The 21,145-nt window shown below is 41.0% G+C and overlaps 3 protein-coding genes across 5 annotated transcripts in view; 2 read left to right on the top strand and 1 right to left on the bottom strand.

The window, feature by feature from the left end:
• The first annotated feature begins 830 nt into the window (after positions 1 to 830).
• Positions 831 to 7,864, top strand: LOC130554543 (transcriptional repressor p66-alpha-like). The gene is made up of 6 exons (XM_057334270.1): positions 831 to 983; positions 1,054 to 1,191; positions 1,264 to 1,495; positions 1,776 to 2,134; positions 2,502 to 2,616; positions 6,850 to 7,864. The coding sequence occupies exons 1-6, from the start codon at positions 834 to 836 to the stop codon at positions 6,984 to 6,986; spliced, it is 1,131 nt and encodes a 376-aa protein (XP_057190253.1). The 5' UTR covers positions 831 to 833; the 3' UTR covers positions 6,987 to 7,864.
• A 4,955-nt stretch (positions 7,865 to 12,819) lies between these two features.
• ndufa13 (NADH:ubiquinone oxidoreductase subunit A13) lies at positions 12,820 to 14,314 on the top strand. Its single transcript, XM_057334365.1, has 5 exons — positions 12,820 to 12,978; positions 13,554 to 13,632; positions 13,703 to 13,774; positions 13,904 to 13,973; positions 14,073 to 14,314. The coding sequence occupies exons 1-5, from the start codon at positions 12,885 to 12,887 to the stop codon at positions 14,190 to 14,192; spliced, it is 435 nt and encodes a 144-aa protein (XP_057190348.1). The 5' UTR covers positions 12,820 to 12,884; the 3' UTR covers positions 14,193 to 14,314.
• Positions 14,315 to 17,425: 3,111 nt separating this feature from the next.
• The window catches only part of cirbpa (cold inducible RNA binding protein a), a 4,807-nt gene continuing 1,087 nt past the window's right edge, over positions 17,426 to 21,145 (bottom strand). The window contains exons 4-8 of one of the 3 annotated variants that reach the window (XR_008963016.1): positions 20,966 to 21,113; positions 20,758 to 20,893; positions 20,494 to 20,553; positions 17,806 to 17,883; positions 17,426 to 17,725 (exon numbers count right to left, since the gene is read on the bottom strand). Coding sequence is in view for 2 of the 3 variants with exons in the window: in XM_057334564.1 (XP_057190547.1) it covers positions 20,502 to 20,553; positions 20,758 to 20,893; positions 20,966 to 21,113 (336 nt within the window). In the remaining variant the exon portion in view is untranslated. Of the gene's footprint in view, positions 17,726 to 17,805; positions 17,884 to 19,432; positions 20,082 to 20,493; positions 20,554 to 20,757; positions 20,894 to 20,965; positions 21,114 to 21,145 lie in introns of those variants that run through there. The other 2 variants (XM_057334564.1, XM_057334562.1) reach the window with 2 other exon arrangements.

Below are 21,145 nucleotides of genomic sequence, written 5' to 3'. Positions count from 1 at the left end.
ACACACACACACACACACTGACCACAATGTTCTGTAAAAATACCAGTACGTGTAACCACACACACACACACACACACACACACACTGACACACAACGCTCGTACAACGCACATCACGCACGCACGTGTACACACCACACACACACACCACACACACACACACTACCACACACGCGGTAACAACACAGCACAAGACTACAACACACACACACACACACACACACACACACACGCATCAGAACGTCACAAGTATCTAGTTACACGCACACACGCACACACACACACTGTCAGAGTCAATATTCTTTCAGCTATAATAACTCACACACACACACACACACAGGCTTTGGTTGACTATCCCCGTGGGGACAGTCCATAGGCGTAATGTTTTTATACTGTACAAACTGTATATTCTATCCCCTATCCCTAACCCTATCCCTAAACCTAAAGATCATAGAACACTTTTTGCATTTTTAGATTTGTAAAAAATATTGTTCTGTACAATTTATTAGCTTTTTTGCCCTTGTGGACCTCAATTTTGGTCCCCACAGTGACACGAGTCCCCATGTGTTGGTGTGTATTCAGGTTTAGGTCCCCACCGGGATATACAAACATGAACACACACACACGCACGCGCGCACACACACCCACACACACACACAAAAATACGCACACACACTCTCTCTCTCACACACACACAAGTAGTTCACACGCATGCAACACAAGATCACCTGTCGCACACACAACACTCTCATCATAACATCACACACACACACTCTTAGCTACAGTCTTGAAAGCTGTCAGTAAATAATAAACATGAAGAGCTCATGTATGATCATGTATGTAAGAATGATGCTGATGATGAATGTGGTTCATCAGGTGATATCTGGCCGGTCTTCAGCGACTCTTCCTCCGCTGGTGCGTGGCGGTCAGATGTCTAAAGCCGGATCTCAGATGATGATGCCTCCGCTGGTCAGAGGAGCTCATGTGAGCGCACACTCGCGCGCACACACACACACACACACACTGTGATGATGATGATGGTGTTCCTCCACAGGCCACAACACAACAGATGTCCAGTTCAACACCTGCACTGCTGCTGGCTCCTAACGTCCAGAGTCATAAGCTCATTCAGCCGGGCCTCATACGAGTGACAAACGCTCCGAACGGCGGTCTGCTGCTCAGCATCAGTCAGGTGACACATACTCCCGTGATGTAAACATCTTCATCAGATATCAGAATGTGACCTTGTTTCATGTTCCCACAGTCCTCGGCTGCAAACCTCAAGCCAGCGAATGTGAGCGACTCTCCGGCCAGTCGACAGGCGGCAGCCAAACTGGCTCTTCGCAAACAGCTGGAGAAAACTCTGCTGGAGATTCCTTCGCCCAAACCACCGGCCGCTCAGTTCAACTTTCTGCCTTCAGCCGCCAATAATGAGTTCATTTATCTGCTGGGACTGGAGGAGGTGGTGCACAACATTCTGGATTCCCTGGGCCGAGGTACAGCTCACCACTGGATTATACTGGAAAACAGTTTAGGGGGTGGGTTAGGGGTTTGTACAGTATAAAAACCGTTGCGTCTATGGAATGTCCCCATAAAACATGGAAACCCACCATGTGTGTTGGTGTGTGCGTGCGTGTGTGTGTGTGTGTGAGAGTGTGTGTGTGCGTGCGTGCGTGCGTGCGTGCGTGCGTGTGTGTGTGTGTGTGTGCGTGCGTGCGTTTGGTTACCTGGACAACTGAATGCATCTTGTCAAAATCGTGTGTGTGTGTTCGTCAGGTAAACAGGGTGTGTACGCCGGGCTGGTGGTCTCCGCTCATGAGCCCTACTGCTGTTGTCAGTGTCAAACTGACTTCACCCGTCGCTGGCGCAAAGACAAGGGCGGAGCTACCTTGTGTGAGCAGTGCATGTCCTCCAATCAGAGGAAGGCTGTGAAGGCAGAGCACACCAATCGTCTGAAGGCGGCGTTTGTTAAAGCTCTTCAACAGGAGCAAGAGATTCTACAGCAGACCACCCTTTCTTCTTCATCATCTTCATCATCATCCTCAGCTCACAGGATGAAGGTTGATCCCATCAAACAACACTCACACGCCAGATCCAGTGAGCCAATCACACGTCACCCTGCCACCATCAAACAGGTGACTGTATGTGTATTTTTTCTGATGTGTAAAATCACCAAACGGCAGTAACTCAAGTCTTTCAGGAGCTGTCCTTGTGTTGTTTACCATTTTGGATATTTTTTATAAAGGATACAGTTTGAAATCATATTGCCATTACCTGTAACAATAAAAACTAGTCGACAAAAAAAGAATGAATGTTTGGTGGGTCTTGATTATACCCGTCTAGTAGGGTCCCGGATTAAAAAGTTAGGTGACCTCTGGTTTACAGTTTAGACCGGCCAACCCTACACTGATGTACGCATGTACATCACGACATGCGTGACGAGTGTCTGTCATCCGTGTTAGAAGTGAACTGAGATGATGTTGATGTGTGTTTTGTTGTCAGAGTCCGGTGCAGATCTCTCGCGGCGTGGCAGCGATACGCAGAATTCCTCACTCCTTCTCTCCATCCTCTCAGCTGCAGAACGCAGTGGCAGCCGCAGCGCTGGTCAGCAGGCCAGGTAAGCATGCGGCACGAGGATCTGATCCACCTACATTGTGTCATTGATTATTAAACAAATGAAATGATGTTTATTTGAAGTGAGGACAGAAAACACTATTAGATCAGTATGAACCAGTACAGGTCGACAGTTTTCTTCTCTAATGTTCCACAGTCAATCTAAACTAGAGTAATCAAGTTTAGATAAAACAATCTAAGGTTTTTATTTAGTACAGTTGCTAAACTAACAAATAAACAGACTTCACCTGACCTGGGTATTCCGCCGCACCTTGGTAGCAATGAATTCATGAAATTTTTTACAGAGAAAATCGAAAACATACGAGACAAAATAGTAAAAACTCAACCTCCAAGTCTGTCCTATAAATTAGTACCAACCATCGCCCCAAAAGAAAGGCTACAGTGTTTTTCACCTATAAAACAGGAAGATTTAATTAAACTTATTGCAACATCTAAACCTACAACTTGCTTATTAGACCCCATACCAACTAAATTAATAAAAAAGTTATTACCCGTTGCAATTGAGCCCATTTATAACATTATCAACTCGTCAATTAATCTAGGCCATGTCCCAGGACCCTTTAAACTGGCCGTCATTAAGCCTCTTATCAAGAAACCAAACTTAGACCCCAATGAACTAGGAAACTATAGACCGATTTCAAATCTCCCTTTCTTGTCTAAAATACTAGAAAAAGTAGTGTCCACTCAGTTGTGCTCTTTCTTACAAAATAATGACATACACGAAAAATTTCAGTCAGTCTTTAGACCGCATCATAGTACTGAAACTGCGCTCGTTAAAATGACAAACGACCTGCTTATAGCATCAGATAAAGGTAACATCTCACTCCTAGTCCTGCTCGACCTTAGTGCTGCGTTCGATACTGTAGACCATAAAATACTTCTAGATCGCTTACACAGTTATACCGGTATTCAGGGACAGGCACTACAATGGTTCAGATCTTACTTATCAGACAGACATCAATTTGTCCATTTAAATGGGGAATCATCAAATCTAACGCTAGTAAATTATGGATTACCTCAGGGATCGGTTTTAGGACCCTTGCTATTCTCCATATACATGCTGCCCCTTGGAAACATTATTAGAAAACATGGAATTAGCTTCCACTGTTATGCAGATGATACTCAGCTGTATATCTCATCAAGACCAGATGATTCCAGCTATCCAAATTGGCAGAGTGCATCGAAGATATAAAACATTGGATGACTTGTAATTTCCTTCTTTTAAATTTGAATTTTAAAGTTTTACTTAATTAATATTGCATATAGGTATTTATAGTCTGTTAAATATTTGACCTGTGCTTCTCTCTCCTTTATCTTAAATGTGTGCTTTCACTGTGTGTGTGTGTGTGTCTATGTCTGTGTGTGTTAGTACGTGTGCATATTGTGTGTGTGGAGTGTTTTGTATGTGGGTATGTCTGTTTCTGTGTTTTCACCTTTTTCTTGTGTTTACAGGTACAACTTTAATTGTTTTGCTTATAGTCAATATGTCTCATGTACAGCTGCTTTGTAACAATGACAATTGTAAAAAGCGCTATATAAATAAAGTTGAGTTGAGTTGAGTTAAATTAAATTAAATTCTAGTAAAACAGAAATATTACTCATCGGACCAAAGACACGTGAGCAGAATATTTCGGATTATAACCTGCAAATTGAAGGCTGCACTGTTACTCCAACAAATACAGTTAAAGACCTCGGCGTTATATGAGACAGCAACCTGTCATTTAAAAATCACATCTCAAATGTCACAAAAACAGCCTTCTTCCACCTTTGAAATGTTGCCAAATTGCGAAATATTTTATGTGTGGCTGACGCAGAGGATCTTATTCATGCATTTGTGACCTCAAGACTGGACTACTGTAATGCACTGCTTAGTGGTTGTCCTGCAGCATCAATAAACAAACTACAGTTAGTTCAGAATGCAGCTGCCAGAGTTCTGACCAGGTCCAGAAAATACCATCACATAACCCCAATGTTATCATCCCTTCACTGGTTACCCATTAAGTATCGTATTGACTTTAAAGTTCTTTTAATCACTTATAAAGCCTTAAACGGTTGAGCCCCTACCTACATAACAGAGCTTCTACCACACTACACTGCGTTCCAAATTATTATGCAAATGATATCTTTCTCTGGTTTTCCTAATTTGTCGATGCAAATGACAGTCAGTATAATTTTCAAGTAATCAACAGTTAGGGTACATTTGGAATTTTATTGAACAAACCTCCCACTGACAACAGTATTTATTTAAAAAATGAAAAACTCAAAATGCACTGTTCCAAATTATTATGCACAACAGAGTTTGAAAACATTTCATAGGTTGTAAAAAACTGAAAATGGTCATTTGTTGAATTTGCAGCATTAGGAGGTCATATTTACTGAAATCAAAAGCTATTTCAATCAAAAACATCCTAACAGGGCAAGTTACATGTTAACATAGGACCCCTTCTTTGATATCACCTTCACAATTCTTGCATCCATTGAACTTGTGAGTTTTTGGATAGTTTCTGATTGAATTTCTTTGCAGGATGTCAGAATAGCCTCCCAGAGCTGCTGTTTTGATGCTAACTGCCTCCCACCATCATAGATCTTTCGCTTGAGGATGCTCCAAAGGTTCTCAATAGGGTTGAGGTCAGGGGAGGATGGTGGCCACACCATGAGTTTCTCTCCTTTTATGCCCATAGCAGCCAATGACACAGAGGTATTCTTTGCAGCATGAGATGGTGCATTGTCATGCATGAAGATGATTTTGCTACGGAAGGCATGGTTCTTCTTTTTGTACCATGGAAGAAAGTGCTCAGTCAGAAACTCTACATACCTTGCAGAGTTCATTTTCACACCTTCAGGGACCCTAAAGGGGCCCACCAGCTGTCTCCCCATGATTCCAGCCCAAAACATGACTCCGCCACCTCCTTGCTGACGTCGCAGCCTTGTTGGGACATGGTGGCCATCCACCAACCATCCACTACTCCATCCATCTGGACCATCCAGGGTTGCACGGCACTCATCAGTAAACAAGACTGTTTGAAAATTAGTCTTCATGTATGTGTGGGCCCACTGCAACCGTTTCTGCTTGTGAGCATTGGTTAGGGGTGGCCGAATAGTAGGTTTATGCACAACTGCAAGCATCTGGAGGATCCTACACCTTGAGGTTTTCGGGACTCCCGAGGCACCAGCAGCTTCAAATACCTGTTTGCTGCTTTGCAATGGCATTTTTGCAGCTGCTCTCTTAATCCGATGAATTTGTCTGGAAGAAACCTTCCTCATTCTGCCTTTATCTGCACGAACCCTTCTGTGCTCTGAATCAGCCACAAATCTCTTCACAGTACGATGATCTCGCTTAAGTTTTCGTGAAATATCTAATGTTTTCATACCTTGTCCAAGACATTGCACTATTTGACGCTTTTCGGCAGCAGACAGATCCTTTTTCTTTCCCATATTGCTTGAAACCTGTGGCCTGCTTAATAATGTGGAACGTCCTTCTTAAGTAGTTTTCCTTTAATTGGGCTCACCTGGCAAACTACTTATCACAGGTGTCTGAGATTGATTTCAGTGATCCAAAGAGCACTGAGACACAATACCATCCATAAATTTAATTGAACAATATAAAATTAAATGTTTACGACACTTAAATCCAATTTGCATAATAATTTGGAACGCAGTGTACAACCCATCACGCTCTCTAAGATCTCAAAACTCAACACCTAGAATAACTCAATCCACCAAAGGGGGCGGAGCTTTCTCATACGTAGCACCTAAACTCTGGAATAGCCTCCCCGATACTATTCCAGGGTCAGACACACTCTCCCAATTTAAATCTAGATTAAAGACACATCTTTCAGCCAAGCATTCACTTAATGCAAAATATGCTAAATAAACCACCGGGAGACTGCATTTATTAGATATTATTTATTCATCTGAGACTGGATTTATTAGATATTATTTATTCATCTGAGACTGGATTTATTCGATATTATTTACTAGAATAATCTTGCTTGTTCTATAAACACCATGAGCTGTGCTGTGTTTTTCAGTTTCTCTTATTTGCTCCTGTAAAGCTGCTTTGGAAAAATGCACATTGTGAAAGCGCTATATACATGAAACTGAATTGAATTGAGTAATGAGAAGCCGTGTTATTGTTTACACGTGAAATCACGTGACCGAAGTTCCGGTTTCACGCATGAGTCTGCCATGTTCTCTCATGTTGTGTGTGTCACAGGTGTGACGATGGCCTATGTCAACACCAGTTTGTCCGTTCAGAAGAGTTCTTCGTCATCAGCGGAGCGTCAGAGAGAATATCTCTTAGACATGATCCCGTCACGCTCCGTCTCGCAGACGGCAAACGTCTGGAAGTGAAAGTCACATCCGCTGCGCTCTGTGTTGAATCTAGAACTGCTCCCGAGTTTCAGCTGAGCTTTCCAAACGTCAAGTATAATAAAGACTTTCATTCTGCTCAACGTTTTTCTACGCATCATTCTATCGTGTGAGAGCAGCGTGGCTCATTTCAGGTTTGATTGAATGGAAATGAAAACGTGATCCCATGAATAAAGCTGACAGAGATCAGAACACTTTAGACCGGCACTGATGCTCGTGTGAATGATGTGGCGGTAAACAAGCGATCAGGAGTGGTTTTTATTCTCAATGCTGCAGATGTTATGACCTGCGCAGCTCTGCACGCGCTCTAGTGCTTCTGTTCTTCAAATGTGACCTTTTCATTAAGAAAAACTGTTGAATGCTAATAAAACACAGATTCAGTTTGCTTGTGGGCTTTGTGTTTTGGTTAGTTTTATATCTGATTGGTATAATTTGAGCATCTGTGTGATTTTGTTCTGTTATGACATTGAAGGAAAGTTTGTCTCACTCCAGAGTCGGCTGCTGGAATCACATTGGACCCAAACACAATTATTATGTTTATTGACTTTTGTAAATGTTGTCCAAACATCCAGTTTTATTTCATTAAATGCTTCATTGGGGATATTAACCCCTGAATGTTTGATGTATTTGTTTTCTCTGGTCATGGTTTGTCTCAGTCCAGTCAGATCTGTTAAAGTTGTAAATGTTTACAGACAATATTATTAGGCTAGAAGTTTCATACAAAACAGTTTATTATTATAATGATTATTATTTGATGAGCTATTGGATCTAAACATGAGACATCTCTCTGCAGTCATATGTAAAGTGATGTTAGATTTAATTTTGTTCACAGGTCCCACAATAAAAACTTGTTGAGTCTGTTGGAAGCGCCTGGTTTTCTTGTTGTTCATGCTTTTATATTTATGTGTATGAAAATTATCTTCAGTGGCGTTCAGTTTATAATCTGAATTCCAGCAGTTTTTGTTGTATTTGAATATTGCAGAGGCTTTAATACATTTCACCATTTAACCAATGATAAACATTTGAAGAGTTTGGTTCCAAAATGAGAACTCCGTTTTTAAAACATTTCAAAAATCATGTTTAGTTTAGTTTCTTTATTTATATAGCACAATACAACAACGGTCGTTGAACCATTGTGCTTTACAAAAGTTTGTCAAATATAAATAGTAAAAACAAAACAGAATGACATATAACAAGAGATAAAACGTATACAAATACAGCACACTCCGGATGACTCACATGCTTTAGGCTTTTTCTAAAAGGTGGGTCTTAAGTTTTATTTTAAACAGATATTCTGCAGTAACCAACCTAATGGATAAAGGGAGGCCATTCCAGAGTTTGGGGCCGACTATAGCAAAAGCCCGGTCACCCTTTCTTTTTAGCCTTGATCTGGGGACCTTTAACAGTCTCTGATTTGATGACCTTAAACATCTAGCCGTTATGTGAACAGTCACAAGTTCAGATAGGTAAAAAGGAGCCAGACCATTTAAGGCCTTAAAAACAAAATCTTAAACTCTATTCTAAGATGAACTGGCAACCAATTCAGAGAGAGTAGGACGGGTGTAATGTGCTCAAATTTACGTGTTCCAGTGAGAAATCATGCAGCTGCATTTTGGAGTGATTTATATAGGAGTGACCAATACCTGCATAGATTGAATTACAATAGTCCAGGCGAGAAAATATAAATGCATGAATTACTCTCTCAAGTTCAGAAAGGGTTAAGAAACTTTTAACTTTAGCCAGAAGTCTTAAATGAAAGAAACACGATTTAACAACTGCATTTACCTGCTTATCAAGTAGCAGGTCCGAGTCAAAGATAAAACCCAGGTTTCTAACAGATGGTTTAACATAAATAGCTAAGCTTCCCAGCACTTGATTTAGGTTGCCAGATGAGGCTAACAATCCAAACACTATTGCCTCAGTCTTACTCTCATTTAGGTGCAGAACGTTTTTGGACATCCAAGCTTTAATATCTGACAAACAAGCAGTTAAAACAGAGAGCCCTGCATTGTCATTTTGCTTTATGGGCACATATATTTGTGTGTCGTCTGCATAGAAGTGACAAAGTACTCCATGTTGTCTCAAAATTGAGCCCAAAGGGAGCAAGTATAAGGAAAATGAAATGGGGACAAGAATAGATCCTGGGGGAACCCCATAAATCAGACGTGCTTTTGAAGATGAACATCCATTTATATTAACAGAGAAGGTTCTGTTGTTCAAATAAGATTTGAACCAATTCAGTGCAAGACTCTTTATACCCACACAGCATTCAAGAGGAGAAATAAGAGTGTCGTGATCGATTGTATCAAACACGGCACTCAAATCCAGCAAAAGAAGTATTACAGAGTTCCCAGAATCAACCGATTCGGACACTCTTACAAGAGCAGATTCTGTACTGTGCCGTTTCCTAAAACCTGACTGAAAAGCTTCAAAAATATCGTTTAACTCTGAAACATTCAGTAATTGAACAGAGACAACCTTCTCAAGGATTTTAGAAATAAAAGGTAGAGTAGAAATTGGCCTAAAATTTGAGAGAACAGTCATTTCAAGGTTGGATTTTTTCAACAGCGGTTTAAGTGAAAGTGAAGTGAAAGTGACCTATTAGTCAGATATGGTGACCCATACCCAAAATATGACCTCTGAATTTAACCCATCCAGAGAGTAGTGAACACACGCACAGCAAGTGGTGAACACACGTACACCCGGAGAAGCGGGCAGCTATCACTGCAGCGCCCGGGGAGCAAGTAGGGGTAAGGTGCCTTGCTCAAGAGCACCTCAGTCGTTACCCGCTGGCCCTGGGAATCCAACCAGCAACCTTCTGGTCACGAGTCCAACTCTCTAACCATTAGGCCACAACTGCCCCACAGTTATTTATTATTGCTAAGATAGAGGGCCCAACAGCATCAAAAACCTGAGTAAGGCTGGAATAACGTCGTGGCAGACGTGGTTAGATTCAACTTCATAAACAATTCATGAAGGGAGTCTATCGAGATGGTTTCAAAGGCATAAAAAGTGACGTACAGACTTGGAATGAAGAGGGGTCATAATTTATAGGGGCAATATGCTGTCTAATGTCGTGTATCATGTTTGTAAAATACCTTAAAAAGCATTCACAAATAGTCTCTGGATCATCAAAATGCAGATCAGTAGAGGGGTTTATAACGGAGTTAATTTTAGAAAACAAAATCTGGGGTCTTTGACAATTTCTAGCTATGATGTCAGAGAAATACTTTGATTTCGCCTCCTGCAGCTCTTTGATAATTAGTTAATGAGGTGCGTAATATCTCCAATGACACGTAACTTATTATTTTTCCATTTACGCTCTGCACGCCGACATACTCGTCTTTGAGTGTTTCAGTATTTAACCATGGATCTGCCTTAAATTGAGGTTGTTTACGCCGAAGTGGAGCAATAGAATCTAAAATTTTAGTGCAAGTGGAATTAAATCGATTAAGTTGCTGTTCAACATCTAAATTATTTGATGGACAGTGGAGAGGAACAAGCTTACATGTCTCATGGAAAAGGGAAGCAAAATCCGCACTAAAGGTAGAACTAAACATGCGCGACACAAAGTAGGTTTTTTGGTTGTAACAGCATGATCAAAGATAGAGCAGGAGAACATCACAGGGTTATGGTCTGAAAAACTTCAATCCCCAATTTCAAAATCATGAATAGTGATACCGTGTAGCAAAACAAGGTCAAGAGTATGGCCGAGTGAGTGTGTAGGCCCTGTAACCATTTGTGCCAAGTCAAATGAATCAATAAGACTTACTCTTTAGCAAGCGAATTTGTATCACAGCACATGAATATTAAAGTCACCAACAATCAGAAGTCTGTCAAATTGAGAGGCAATAACAACTAAGAAATCAGCAAACTCATGTATAAAGTCCTTGTTTGTTTTTGGGGGACGATATACAATAGCAATCGCTAGGTTTTTTTTATTATGATGTTCTCATGTTTTTGTTGTGTTAGTTAGCATTTTGGAACCAAACTCTTCATTTCTAACTGGCCGTGGACATATATTTTGAATTGTGTGTAAGTTATGTGTAAATACTGTACACGTCAATGACAGTATTGCGTTTTTATGTTCTTATAACAATCGTTATTAAAAAAATACAGGTCGGTGTTATTTAGTAAAATGATTTATTCAGCAACACAAACTGTCCAGCTTTCTCAGATTTTCTAAATCAAAACAAAAGGTTTTTCATTTGCTTTTTCATGCTTGTTTTGCGGTATACTGTAGAACAGCCTCTAAACCTGAAGAATGAGTCAACAGATTTACATACACATTAGTGAGTCAAATATTACGCATTTATAAATGTTGTGTAAATGCATTTATATGCCGCATTGAACAGTCTGTGTAAATACACATAAATATCGCTCCAGGTGTCGCCTCTGCAGAACTTATGAAACATAAATGACGTAAAAACAGGACAATTATAAAACAAATGCGTAACCATTTATGGCTGCGTCCAACTACGTCTTTGCACTTGACCACGTGACTACTTTCATGACGTATTTCCTGTTTTTGGCCCAAGTGTTCTAGTGGGCGTGAAGATCCCAAGTGAGCATGTAGTGTTTCTAACCCGATGGGACACACTTAGCAAGTGCCAAACATGTACTTAATGTAGTGTTTCTTATTATGTGGTAAAAATTCAGTTGTACAAAATACATAACTCTTTAGTTTTCACCAATAAAATGTGCAACACTTTACCTTTTACTACGAAATTATATGTAATATCTAATTATAGTCAAGTCGGATTTATTTTTATAGCGCTTTATTTGTGTTGTATCAAAGCAGCTGTACCCAAAAAACAAAAGAAAAGCACGTGTTAGCCAAACATAGAATAAATAAAGATGTAGCCTAACCTTAAAAAGTAGTAGTATAAGTTACACTGGAAACCTTTCCGCAACATCTCGCGAGACCCGAGAAAAGTGATGCATGATGGGATACCGCTCGGAAGCGGTATTCAAGATAGTGAGGGTTTAGTGCGCGTTAAGGGCACTGCACTTGTGCGTTTTTAAGACATTGGGACAGGGCTGTCACTAAATCCTTGGTGTTTCGAGTCTGACGTCATCACGCAACAGTGCGCAGCAGTGTTTTTTAGGCGATTTTAACAATCGAATGTAGTTTAGATGGTTAGAATAAGGTTAGGGTTAGGGTGTGGGTTAGGGTAAAGGTTTCGTAAGACTTGAAACACCAAGGAATTAGTCAAAACCAACAAGCCACGCCCATGGATCTGACTCGTAACACCAAGAACACTCTTACTTCCTGTCGCGTGCACGCGCTCTTAACTGGCCAAGACCGCAAGTGGGGTATTTGGACGCAGCCTATGTATACACTTTACTACTTTTTCATTTTAAATTTTAATTTATTTAACATTAACATGTCCATTATAAACTTGTATAAACAATACATTCACATATTAGAAGGGAAAAAGAAAAAACACACACGAATAAACAAAAATGACAATAATAACAAGAATAACAATGGAGGAATTGAGTCCTTGAGCGTGTCCAAAGTTCTCATTGCTTTCCGGCTTGAAAGTTCTCGTATGGTTTCAAAATATACTTTAGTATCAGCCTTGAAATGGGAGCTATTGGGCATCCTTTCTGACCATTTGCATTTGCGTATATAAAATTTACCTGATAGTATTAATAGATTGAGCATGAAAATGTGACTCCCGTGAACATCTTTTTGATCACAATAGAATATGACATCCCTTTTATATACTTTACTACTAGACTAGACAGTTGTGTGCAGCGCAGGGGGCGCTAGAGTGCCACGCCGCTCTCCACTCACTCGCCACAAAAAAGAGTCGATCATAGCCGAAGAAGAGTCACCGAGAGCCGCTGTCGCTCTGTCTGTCAGTGGGGAAGATGGCGGCGTCCAAGGTGAAGCAGGACATGCCTCCACCGGGAGGATACGAGCGCATCGATTACCGCAGAAATCTACCGCGCCGGGGTCTTTCCGGTACGTGCCGTTATAATGTCTTTCTTCATAAAACAAACCGAGTGACAAATCGTGTGGATTCTTTATCGTCTCAGTATCGCACAACCGAAACGCCGTTCGGTCTGCGATCACCACCAGTCACAATAAACATCAAGTAAACCTTTAAATGTGTTTGAAAGAATCTGTGGACTTTCTTTAATATATATAACTTATATATAGATTCTGTTCGAATCTTCTGACGTCGTGTCAGCACACGAGCTAACGGGTTTATTTGTTGTCCTTGTACACAAAACAAACACTATAAGTAGAAGTGTTTATCTTCGTCTGTCAGTTTAATGTTAAAGTCAAGCAGATGTTCTTACTGTAGTTTATCGCGTTGTCTGCACAGTCACAACTCTGTATCATTTTTACACTAATGAACATGAAATGAACCCGTGTGGACCTCTTGTGACAACACACTTTATTAGGACATTTAGCAGACACGTAAACGGTGAAACCATAACACAAACACAAGCATACCAACAGTTTTGGAAAGGCGTGTGTGTGTGTGTGTGTGTGTGTGTTCACAGCAGTTGTGTGTATTGTGTTGTGTTCAGGTTACAGTATGTTTGGCATCGGAATGGGCATCATGGTGTTTGGATACTGGAGGCTTTTTAAATGGAACAGAGAGAGAAGGTGAGAGTGTTGAAGACGTCCAGATGATGTCATGTGTGAATCTGTGACTGATTTCTGCCTTCTGTGACAGACGTCTGCACATCGAGGATTTAGAGACTCGCATCGCTATGCTCCCGCTGCTTCAGGCCGAGCTGGACCGCAGGTGAAGTCACGCACAGATCAACACTGATGAACAAAAGCCTTTTCTACGTCTCGTGGCATATGACCGCTAACTCGCCTTCAGATGTGTATGAGGTACGCTTTCACATTTGTGTCTGTGGTTCTTCTCCAGTACGTTGCGGATGTTGCGTGAGAACCTGGAGGAGGAAGCTGTCATCATGAAGGACGTTCCTGACTGGAAGGTTCTGTAAACACTGTGTTGTAATATATATATATATATACTGTATATATTCATATAATATATGTCTGTGTGCTGAAATCTCATGTGTGTGTTTGCGGAGGTGGGTGAGAACATGTTCCACACAGATCGCTGGGTCACGCCGTTCACAGAAGAGCTCTATAACCTTCGACCACGGGAGCAGTTGCTCCATAAGAAGTTTGGTTTCCTCTGGTATGTGTAGACAGACAGCAGCTATCCCAGCATGCCCGGCCGGTGTTCAGCGTCATCTGTTCCGAGTGATGTGAGACATGATGAACACACTGTTCACGTTGTAAATGTTCAATAATAAATATCTTTTCTTTACTTGACGTTCTTGTGTCTTTTCTTATTCTGTTGTTCTTTACTGTGGACGTTGATGTTTGCTCGTTTGTTTAATCCTGTAGCTTTTCATTTACATTTACTGCAAAAGAGCACAGTGCATTTACCATATATCCACACGTTATGTTATTAGCTGTATAAGCAATCAAATCCTGCTCCATCACTAGAACAGCTTTACAAACACGAAGCACTTCATTTTCAGCACGTCCGACCTTTGAACCTTTCTTGTAAAAATGACACTTTGATTTTGTTGTAATGTTTAAACGTTCTCGTTTCGGTCTGTTCACAGTGATATTACCAGAGAGAACTCTCGAATGTTTCTGTAGTATGTGTTAGAGATGTGAGAGACTAGCAGTTTAGTGTCAGTAGTCAGGCTCCGCCCACTCCAGCCTGGCCAATGAACAGAGTGCTCCTGCTCTTTAGGTTTTGTGAGTCAGTGTCAGCATCACTATCGGTGAAGATGAATCGAGAGTGTGAGGCAGTAAACATCCACACTTCTGGTGTGCTCTTTTCTCTTTCTATATACTTCTCAGGTGTCCAGCATGTGCACTTGACTGGAAGTTAAAGTTGCAATTTACAAACATTTTTAGATCAAAATGAGAAATCTGTTCTTGAGCAAAGTACATAAAAGACCACGATCCATAACGGTAATCGTGATTTGATCATTTCAGCTGTAAATGTCAGTCCAAAGTAAAGATGAGAGTGTAACAAAACCTCCATTTGATGTTTTAAGCAGATGCGACTAGTGCTGTCAAGCGATTAATCGCATCCAGAATAAAAGTTTGTTTACATAAAATATATCTGTGTACGGTGCATATTCATTTTGTATTTATAAACACAAAACATACACATACTTTTCTATATATTTAGGAAATATTTAAATGTATTAATTTATATTTACCAATAATTGAAATTCTAAATAAACTTTTATTAATTGTTATATCTTTCTTAAAAAAATGCATTTATGTGTTCTGCCCCGCACGCTCACGAGACGCTTTACGTCAGAGCCTCACAGTCCAGTGTGAGAAGATGGACCTTCCCTTTCTGTCTGATCTGCCCACAGAGGTGGCGTCACGTCACGTCACGTCACTTCCCTTACAAATAAATCACCCACTTGGTTCTATTAAGTATACTTTAGTGAGGTTCAAGTATGTTTTTAAGGATACGTTATGGACTAAGAGTATTATTATCAATGTCCTAGTACAGTCAAACTAGAACACAACCACTTTAGCTTTTATTGGTACTGCAACTACACTTGAACTTGTATAGGCCTACTCATAGTTCAATGAATGCAGCACATTTTTAGTTTAAGAGAGTACACCAAACTGCTAGTGTTAGTACTATATGTATTCATTTATTTATACGCGTATGTTTTCTTTAAGTGAACTTGTCATCATACAAATGGAGTACACTACAAAAGTTTTAGAACACTTGAATGAAATGTTTCTCATCGTTTTCATCTGAAGGTGTATGCGTAAATGTCTGAAATGAGTTTCATAGACAAAAATAGAATCGTACAAACTTATTATTAACTAATATAAATGTGTTTTAATAAAAATTGTTCTTGAAATACACTCTTAAAAAAGGTGCTTCAAAAGGTTCTTTGATGCCACAGAAGAACCTTTTGGTTCCATAAAGAACCTTTAACATCTGAAGAACCTTTCTGTTTCTTCAGATTCTAAGACGTAAGAGAGAGATGGTTCTTTAAAGAACCTTTGACTGAAAAATGTTTTTTCTATGGCATCGCTGTGAAGAACCTCTCTTTAAGAGTGTAGTGACTTTGAGTCTCTTTGAGAGTGTAGCAGCCAATAAGAGCTCAGAATAGATGGGAGCTCTGTGAATATTGTTTAAAAAACATCAGAACCCACAGAAATGACAAAAGAACATTTGTCGTCCACCACAACGACATTGAAGATTGTTTTATTTTTTGTCACAACATACTCCTCATAGTTCCCTTCGTGTTATTCTATAGTTTTGACGAGTTGACTGTTTTTCTCAAATGTGAAGCGAGTAAGTGTTCTAAAACTTTTCACCAGTAGTGTATTCACATTACATCACTGTACTTTAAACAGCCTCTATCTCGATCAAAAAGGAACACATATTGACCAAATACTTTTCTGACTGTAGTCAAGAATAGATACTTTTGTCATTTAAAGTATATTTCTGAAAAGCAGGCTACACAAGAGGATGATCTCATGTGTAGTTTTAGTTGTTAAAGGTTCAGTTGGTTAATGACGCGTATAATCTGGCTGCTCTGGGCTCAGACACAGAACCGGATGTCACGAGACACTCGTGAGCGGTCTGCACGCGCTGCGGGCCGTCAAAGTTCCCATCGTCAGCCTTGACATTCTCTCGGGTTACCACACGTGCACACACTAAACATGTTCACAAACGCCAAAACCACACGAAGAAAGCTAAAGATCTTTGAATTCACTGTAGTTTTTCATGACTCGCCGATGGAGCTTTAAAAGGGTGAAGTTCAGTGTCACACATTTATTGGCTCAGATTGCTACAACAGGGCTCAGTTTTTTATTTATTTCTACATCGTTTGCTGAAGGAAGTGTACTGTTGCGTAATGTTTTCAGATTCATACACTAAACTCAAAATGTTAGTCAGTCTAAAGAATGTAGGCTACTCCACGATAGCACACGCACATCTGGCTCATCTCGGAGACGTCTGCTGTCAGATGGACCTCTGGAAGATGTGTAGGATTTAGAATGGACGTACAACAGCTCTTTCTAAGATGTTTTCCAGGTCTTTAGCAGCCGTATTACAGATGTACCTGTGCTATTGATGGGCATAATGAGGTGTATATTTTTTGCAGTTTAGTTTCACCGAACAGTGCAAGTTTACATCATTGAAATCTAATAGAGTGTCTGTGACTGCAGGTTGGGAACGTGAGGACAGAATCAGTCCGTCGCTCTCATGACACCAAAGACATGCACTCACACTTTCTGCCCTACGACACCCAGAAGAAATACCAGCTGAACCTGCCGAAGTTTACTCTGCCGGACTGTCTCGTTCAACTGTGACGGCTAGAAACACTTTTATTGTTTCACACATAAACATTACAATTTATTCTCAGAAGACAACGAGTCGAGACAAGTCAACTTGTGTTTTATTCAATATTATGAATGTGACGACTGTTCTTCCAAAACACATCACTTTAGTCACCTGTGTTGACTGGTTAGTTCAACAGATTTAAATGTGAAGTGAATAGATCCCAATACAAGAGTAGCACGACTACGGATTTGATTTTGTTCTCCACGGTCTTCTACGAAACAACGTGTTTTGTTCCACATCGTGTTATCAACAAGGCAACCGTTACTGAAAGAGAATCGACTCCTCGTTGGTTTTTCTCCATCAGCACGGTCTGTGTGGGAGATCTCTGAGGATCTGAAACCGATAAAAACACATCAAGTCTTCAAGAGTTCACACACTGGAAGAACATCTACAGAAACCTGCGGAACACAAACCTCAGACTTGACATTTGAGGCCGAACATCACCGAAGAAGCTTTGACGTTCTCGATGCAGCTTTCAATAAGAACTTAACCTAAACGAATCAAAGGAACAAGATTCAAATGAGTAAACATACGACGTCATGAATCACAGTAAATACAGAATACAGCAGCAGTAGTTACGGTAAGATTATTTTAGCAGAAAAACTCGACTGCACTCATGAATAGCAAACGGCAGAGAGCGACTGGTGAGGAGGATCTTAATTTGGAAGGTGATTCACATCACATGGACTTCAAATCTCAACTGGGAGTTTAAGTTTCTGTGACGTCCCACGTCAGCGAATCTAAACAGGTGGAGACTCGGGCGCAGGTGCAGATTTGACTGTACAACAATATCATCTGAGGCCAGCGAGCAAACGTGTAATTCAGTAACAGTTTGAAGAAATGAACAGGAGAACAAATGAAGATTACCTCACGGACACAGGACTATTGTCTCTCCATACATGAACATGAGCCCAGAGAGAGAGAAGCAACAGGAATCATCACTTGAGCAGATGACACGCGTCACATGATCCCAGGAAAACCACAGTGGCATTACGTTACGTTCTCATCTCTCGACTGTGTTATTGAGCAGCGGCTGTTTGAACGATGCTGATGGTCAAGTGTGTTGGGTTAGATTCAGATTGACTTTCTGTCGTGCATGACAGCTCTCATTCTGCGTCCTTCTAGAATTATGAACATGACTTTTATAGACGTCTTGGTCAGAATTATTAGCACTCTTAGCAGAGATGAGCAAAGACGACTGTGAAAATAAATCAGCAGTTTCAGTTCTTATGTAAAAAGAACCCAACGTTTTCTAAAAACAAAGCTTGAGAGTGTGGGGGCACATCGGACACGCACGCACGCACTTCTCCTCCATTTTTATGTGCTTTACTTCTACAACAAAATGAGCAACACAGATTACTTTCCACAGCAGTCTTTGCTCCTTGGTCAACAATTCAACTTCTCTCTTTATGCACTTTTACATTTTGGGATGAAATGAGACCATTACACCTAAAAGCACTTTAGACTAGGGCTGCAACTTACGATTATTTGGCTATTTGATTAGTTGTACGATTAATCAGACAAGTTGTATTAGATCTTTTGCTTAGAACTAAATCAGAGATGGGAAAAGTATACACAATGGAACTCATTAGCCTTCGTCCAAACTGTTAATTAACACACAGTATAGTAAAAAGTATCCAGAAAGAGAATACTTAAGCACACTCTCGTTAACTTCCCACCGTCTGAACTAAAACTCTCAAATCAAGGTATTTAGCAAATTTGGTTTTATTCATGATCTTTAATTTAGTCATTTAAACACCTCTCCCCTTTAAACTGCGCAGCTTGAAGAGATGTATGCATGCAAAACACTGAGACGCGTCTAATACGATCATTGTAAAAGGGACGATGACGCACGCGCTTGATTGAGAACTGCACAGCTCGCAAGTGACGTCACAGACCAACTAATCGATAATGAAATTCGTTGACGACTATTTTCATTTTCGAAAATCACCGACTAGTTGTTGCAGCCCTACTTAAGACTCAATATAGTTTCCACCATGATCTACAGATTCTTTGAAAGGCACCACAGAATTCAGAGCATTTGAACAAATGGTTTAGTTTAATAGGGCTCCATGAAGCCAAAATAAAACAAAAGAAAGTCAAATTTTGATACAAAGAAGACAGGAGCACAAGTTTTCCTCCAGTTTCAAGAGTGAACGATTTACAATCTTTTTGTTTTGAAGCAAATGAGGAATATATTTGTCAAGAGTCCATCATTAGAACATTGAAATGCAGCCGTGGAGCAGAGAGAGAGGAGATACCTCGGGCGAGAAACCCAACAGCACCAGTGCTCCAGACGCTCCAGCAGCGGTCACCAGTCTGAAAAGAATTCACGTTTTGGATACTGGACATTTGAGAATTCATGACCTTGCTTCTATGAAAAGGAGTCCTTAATCTACAGAAATCACAGTGACTCCACTGAGTGTAACACGTGTATCCCTTTAAAACTATTAAAAAACAAAAAACTTCCAGGAGATTTCAGCTCGGAACAAAAAATAAAAAAACGGGACTGAGAGGAAAAAAGCATCATCAGGTTTAAAACTCATTCACAGCCAATAGAGAGAGTCGCCTTTCCCTCAAACACATGAACACAAGAGAAACACAAGACAGATCCAAGAACAGATGGTGGTGCCTTTTAGAAACACGCAGCCGGCGGCGTGACAGGGTCTTGGGTTTTACTCGCGTACAGCTGAGGAGGAATGATGACACATGAGGACACGCAATCATCGCAACACGTTTACACAGTCATGACCTCTGCTAAGCGTCTACATCAAACCCAAACTAGAAATAAAAGCATGAGGGACAGGTCAGAAAGGCCGGAGGTCAAACTGAGACCGTGCAACCCATGGCTTCTGGTCTTTCACGTCAGCGAATCAAAGACTCGGAGCTGGCCGATTTTCATATTAAAACATGAGCGCTTTGACCCGCTAACCGAAACCCCGCCCACTCCTAGAACTGCACTAAGCTTGAATCATCATGAAAAGGGGCGGCGTCTTTAAACACTGATATTCATCTGGCAGTTCTGGATAAACCCGTGTCGCTGGTCTACGGTGTACAGAGGGGAAGGCTACATGCTCGTATGGAGAAGTTTGAATACATACCATAACTATCATTCATAACTGTCTCTGTATGATCCACCCCGGTCACCATAACTTGAACTCCTGCAACAAAACAAAAACACTTACACACACAATATGCAAATAGATGCAATGTTGGACAAACAGTCAAATGTAGACACTCTTGTGTGCCAATTCAACTCCAGACAGGCGATCACGTGACATGCGTGATGAGCCAAAAGAAAACAAACTGAACTCATCGCTCGTCACTCACTTTCTGCGCAAGCAGAACACAAACACTACACTCACCGGTCTCTGCTGTAGCCGCCGCCCCCTCCTCCTCCTCCGCTCTTGTATCCTCCGCCACCGCCGTAGCTCCGGTCGCTTCCGTAACTGCGGTCGCCGCCCCCGTAACCGCGGTCACCGCCCCCGTAACCGCCACCACCTGCAGAAGACAAGCGTGTGAATGCAGTCCGGTGTTGAAATAAACCGCATGAAATGAAGAGACCACTCCAACCTCCTCTCCCTCGACCTCCTCTGAAGTAACCTCCTCCTCCTCCTCCGCCGCCTCTTCCTCCTCCGCCACCTCTGTAAGATCCTCCACCCGATCGGCCACCGCCGCCCTTTCCAGCCTCATCCACACGGATGGTCCGCCCGTCTACAGACTGCACACAGGGGGAGAACGTTTAGACACCCG

Source organism: Triplophysa rosa, linkage group LG5 (genome assembly GCF_024868665.1).
Source record: "Triplophysa rosa linkage group LG5, Trosa_1v2, whole genome shotgun sequence".
Classification (NCBI taxonomy): domain Eukaryota; kingdom Metazoa; phylum Chordata; class Actinopteri; order Cypriniformes; family Nemacheilidae; genus Triplophysa; species Triplophysa rosa.
The sequence above is the reverse complement of the archived record's forward strand: the minus strand, read 5'-3'. Positions and strand labels throughout refer to the sequence as shown.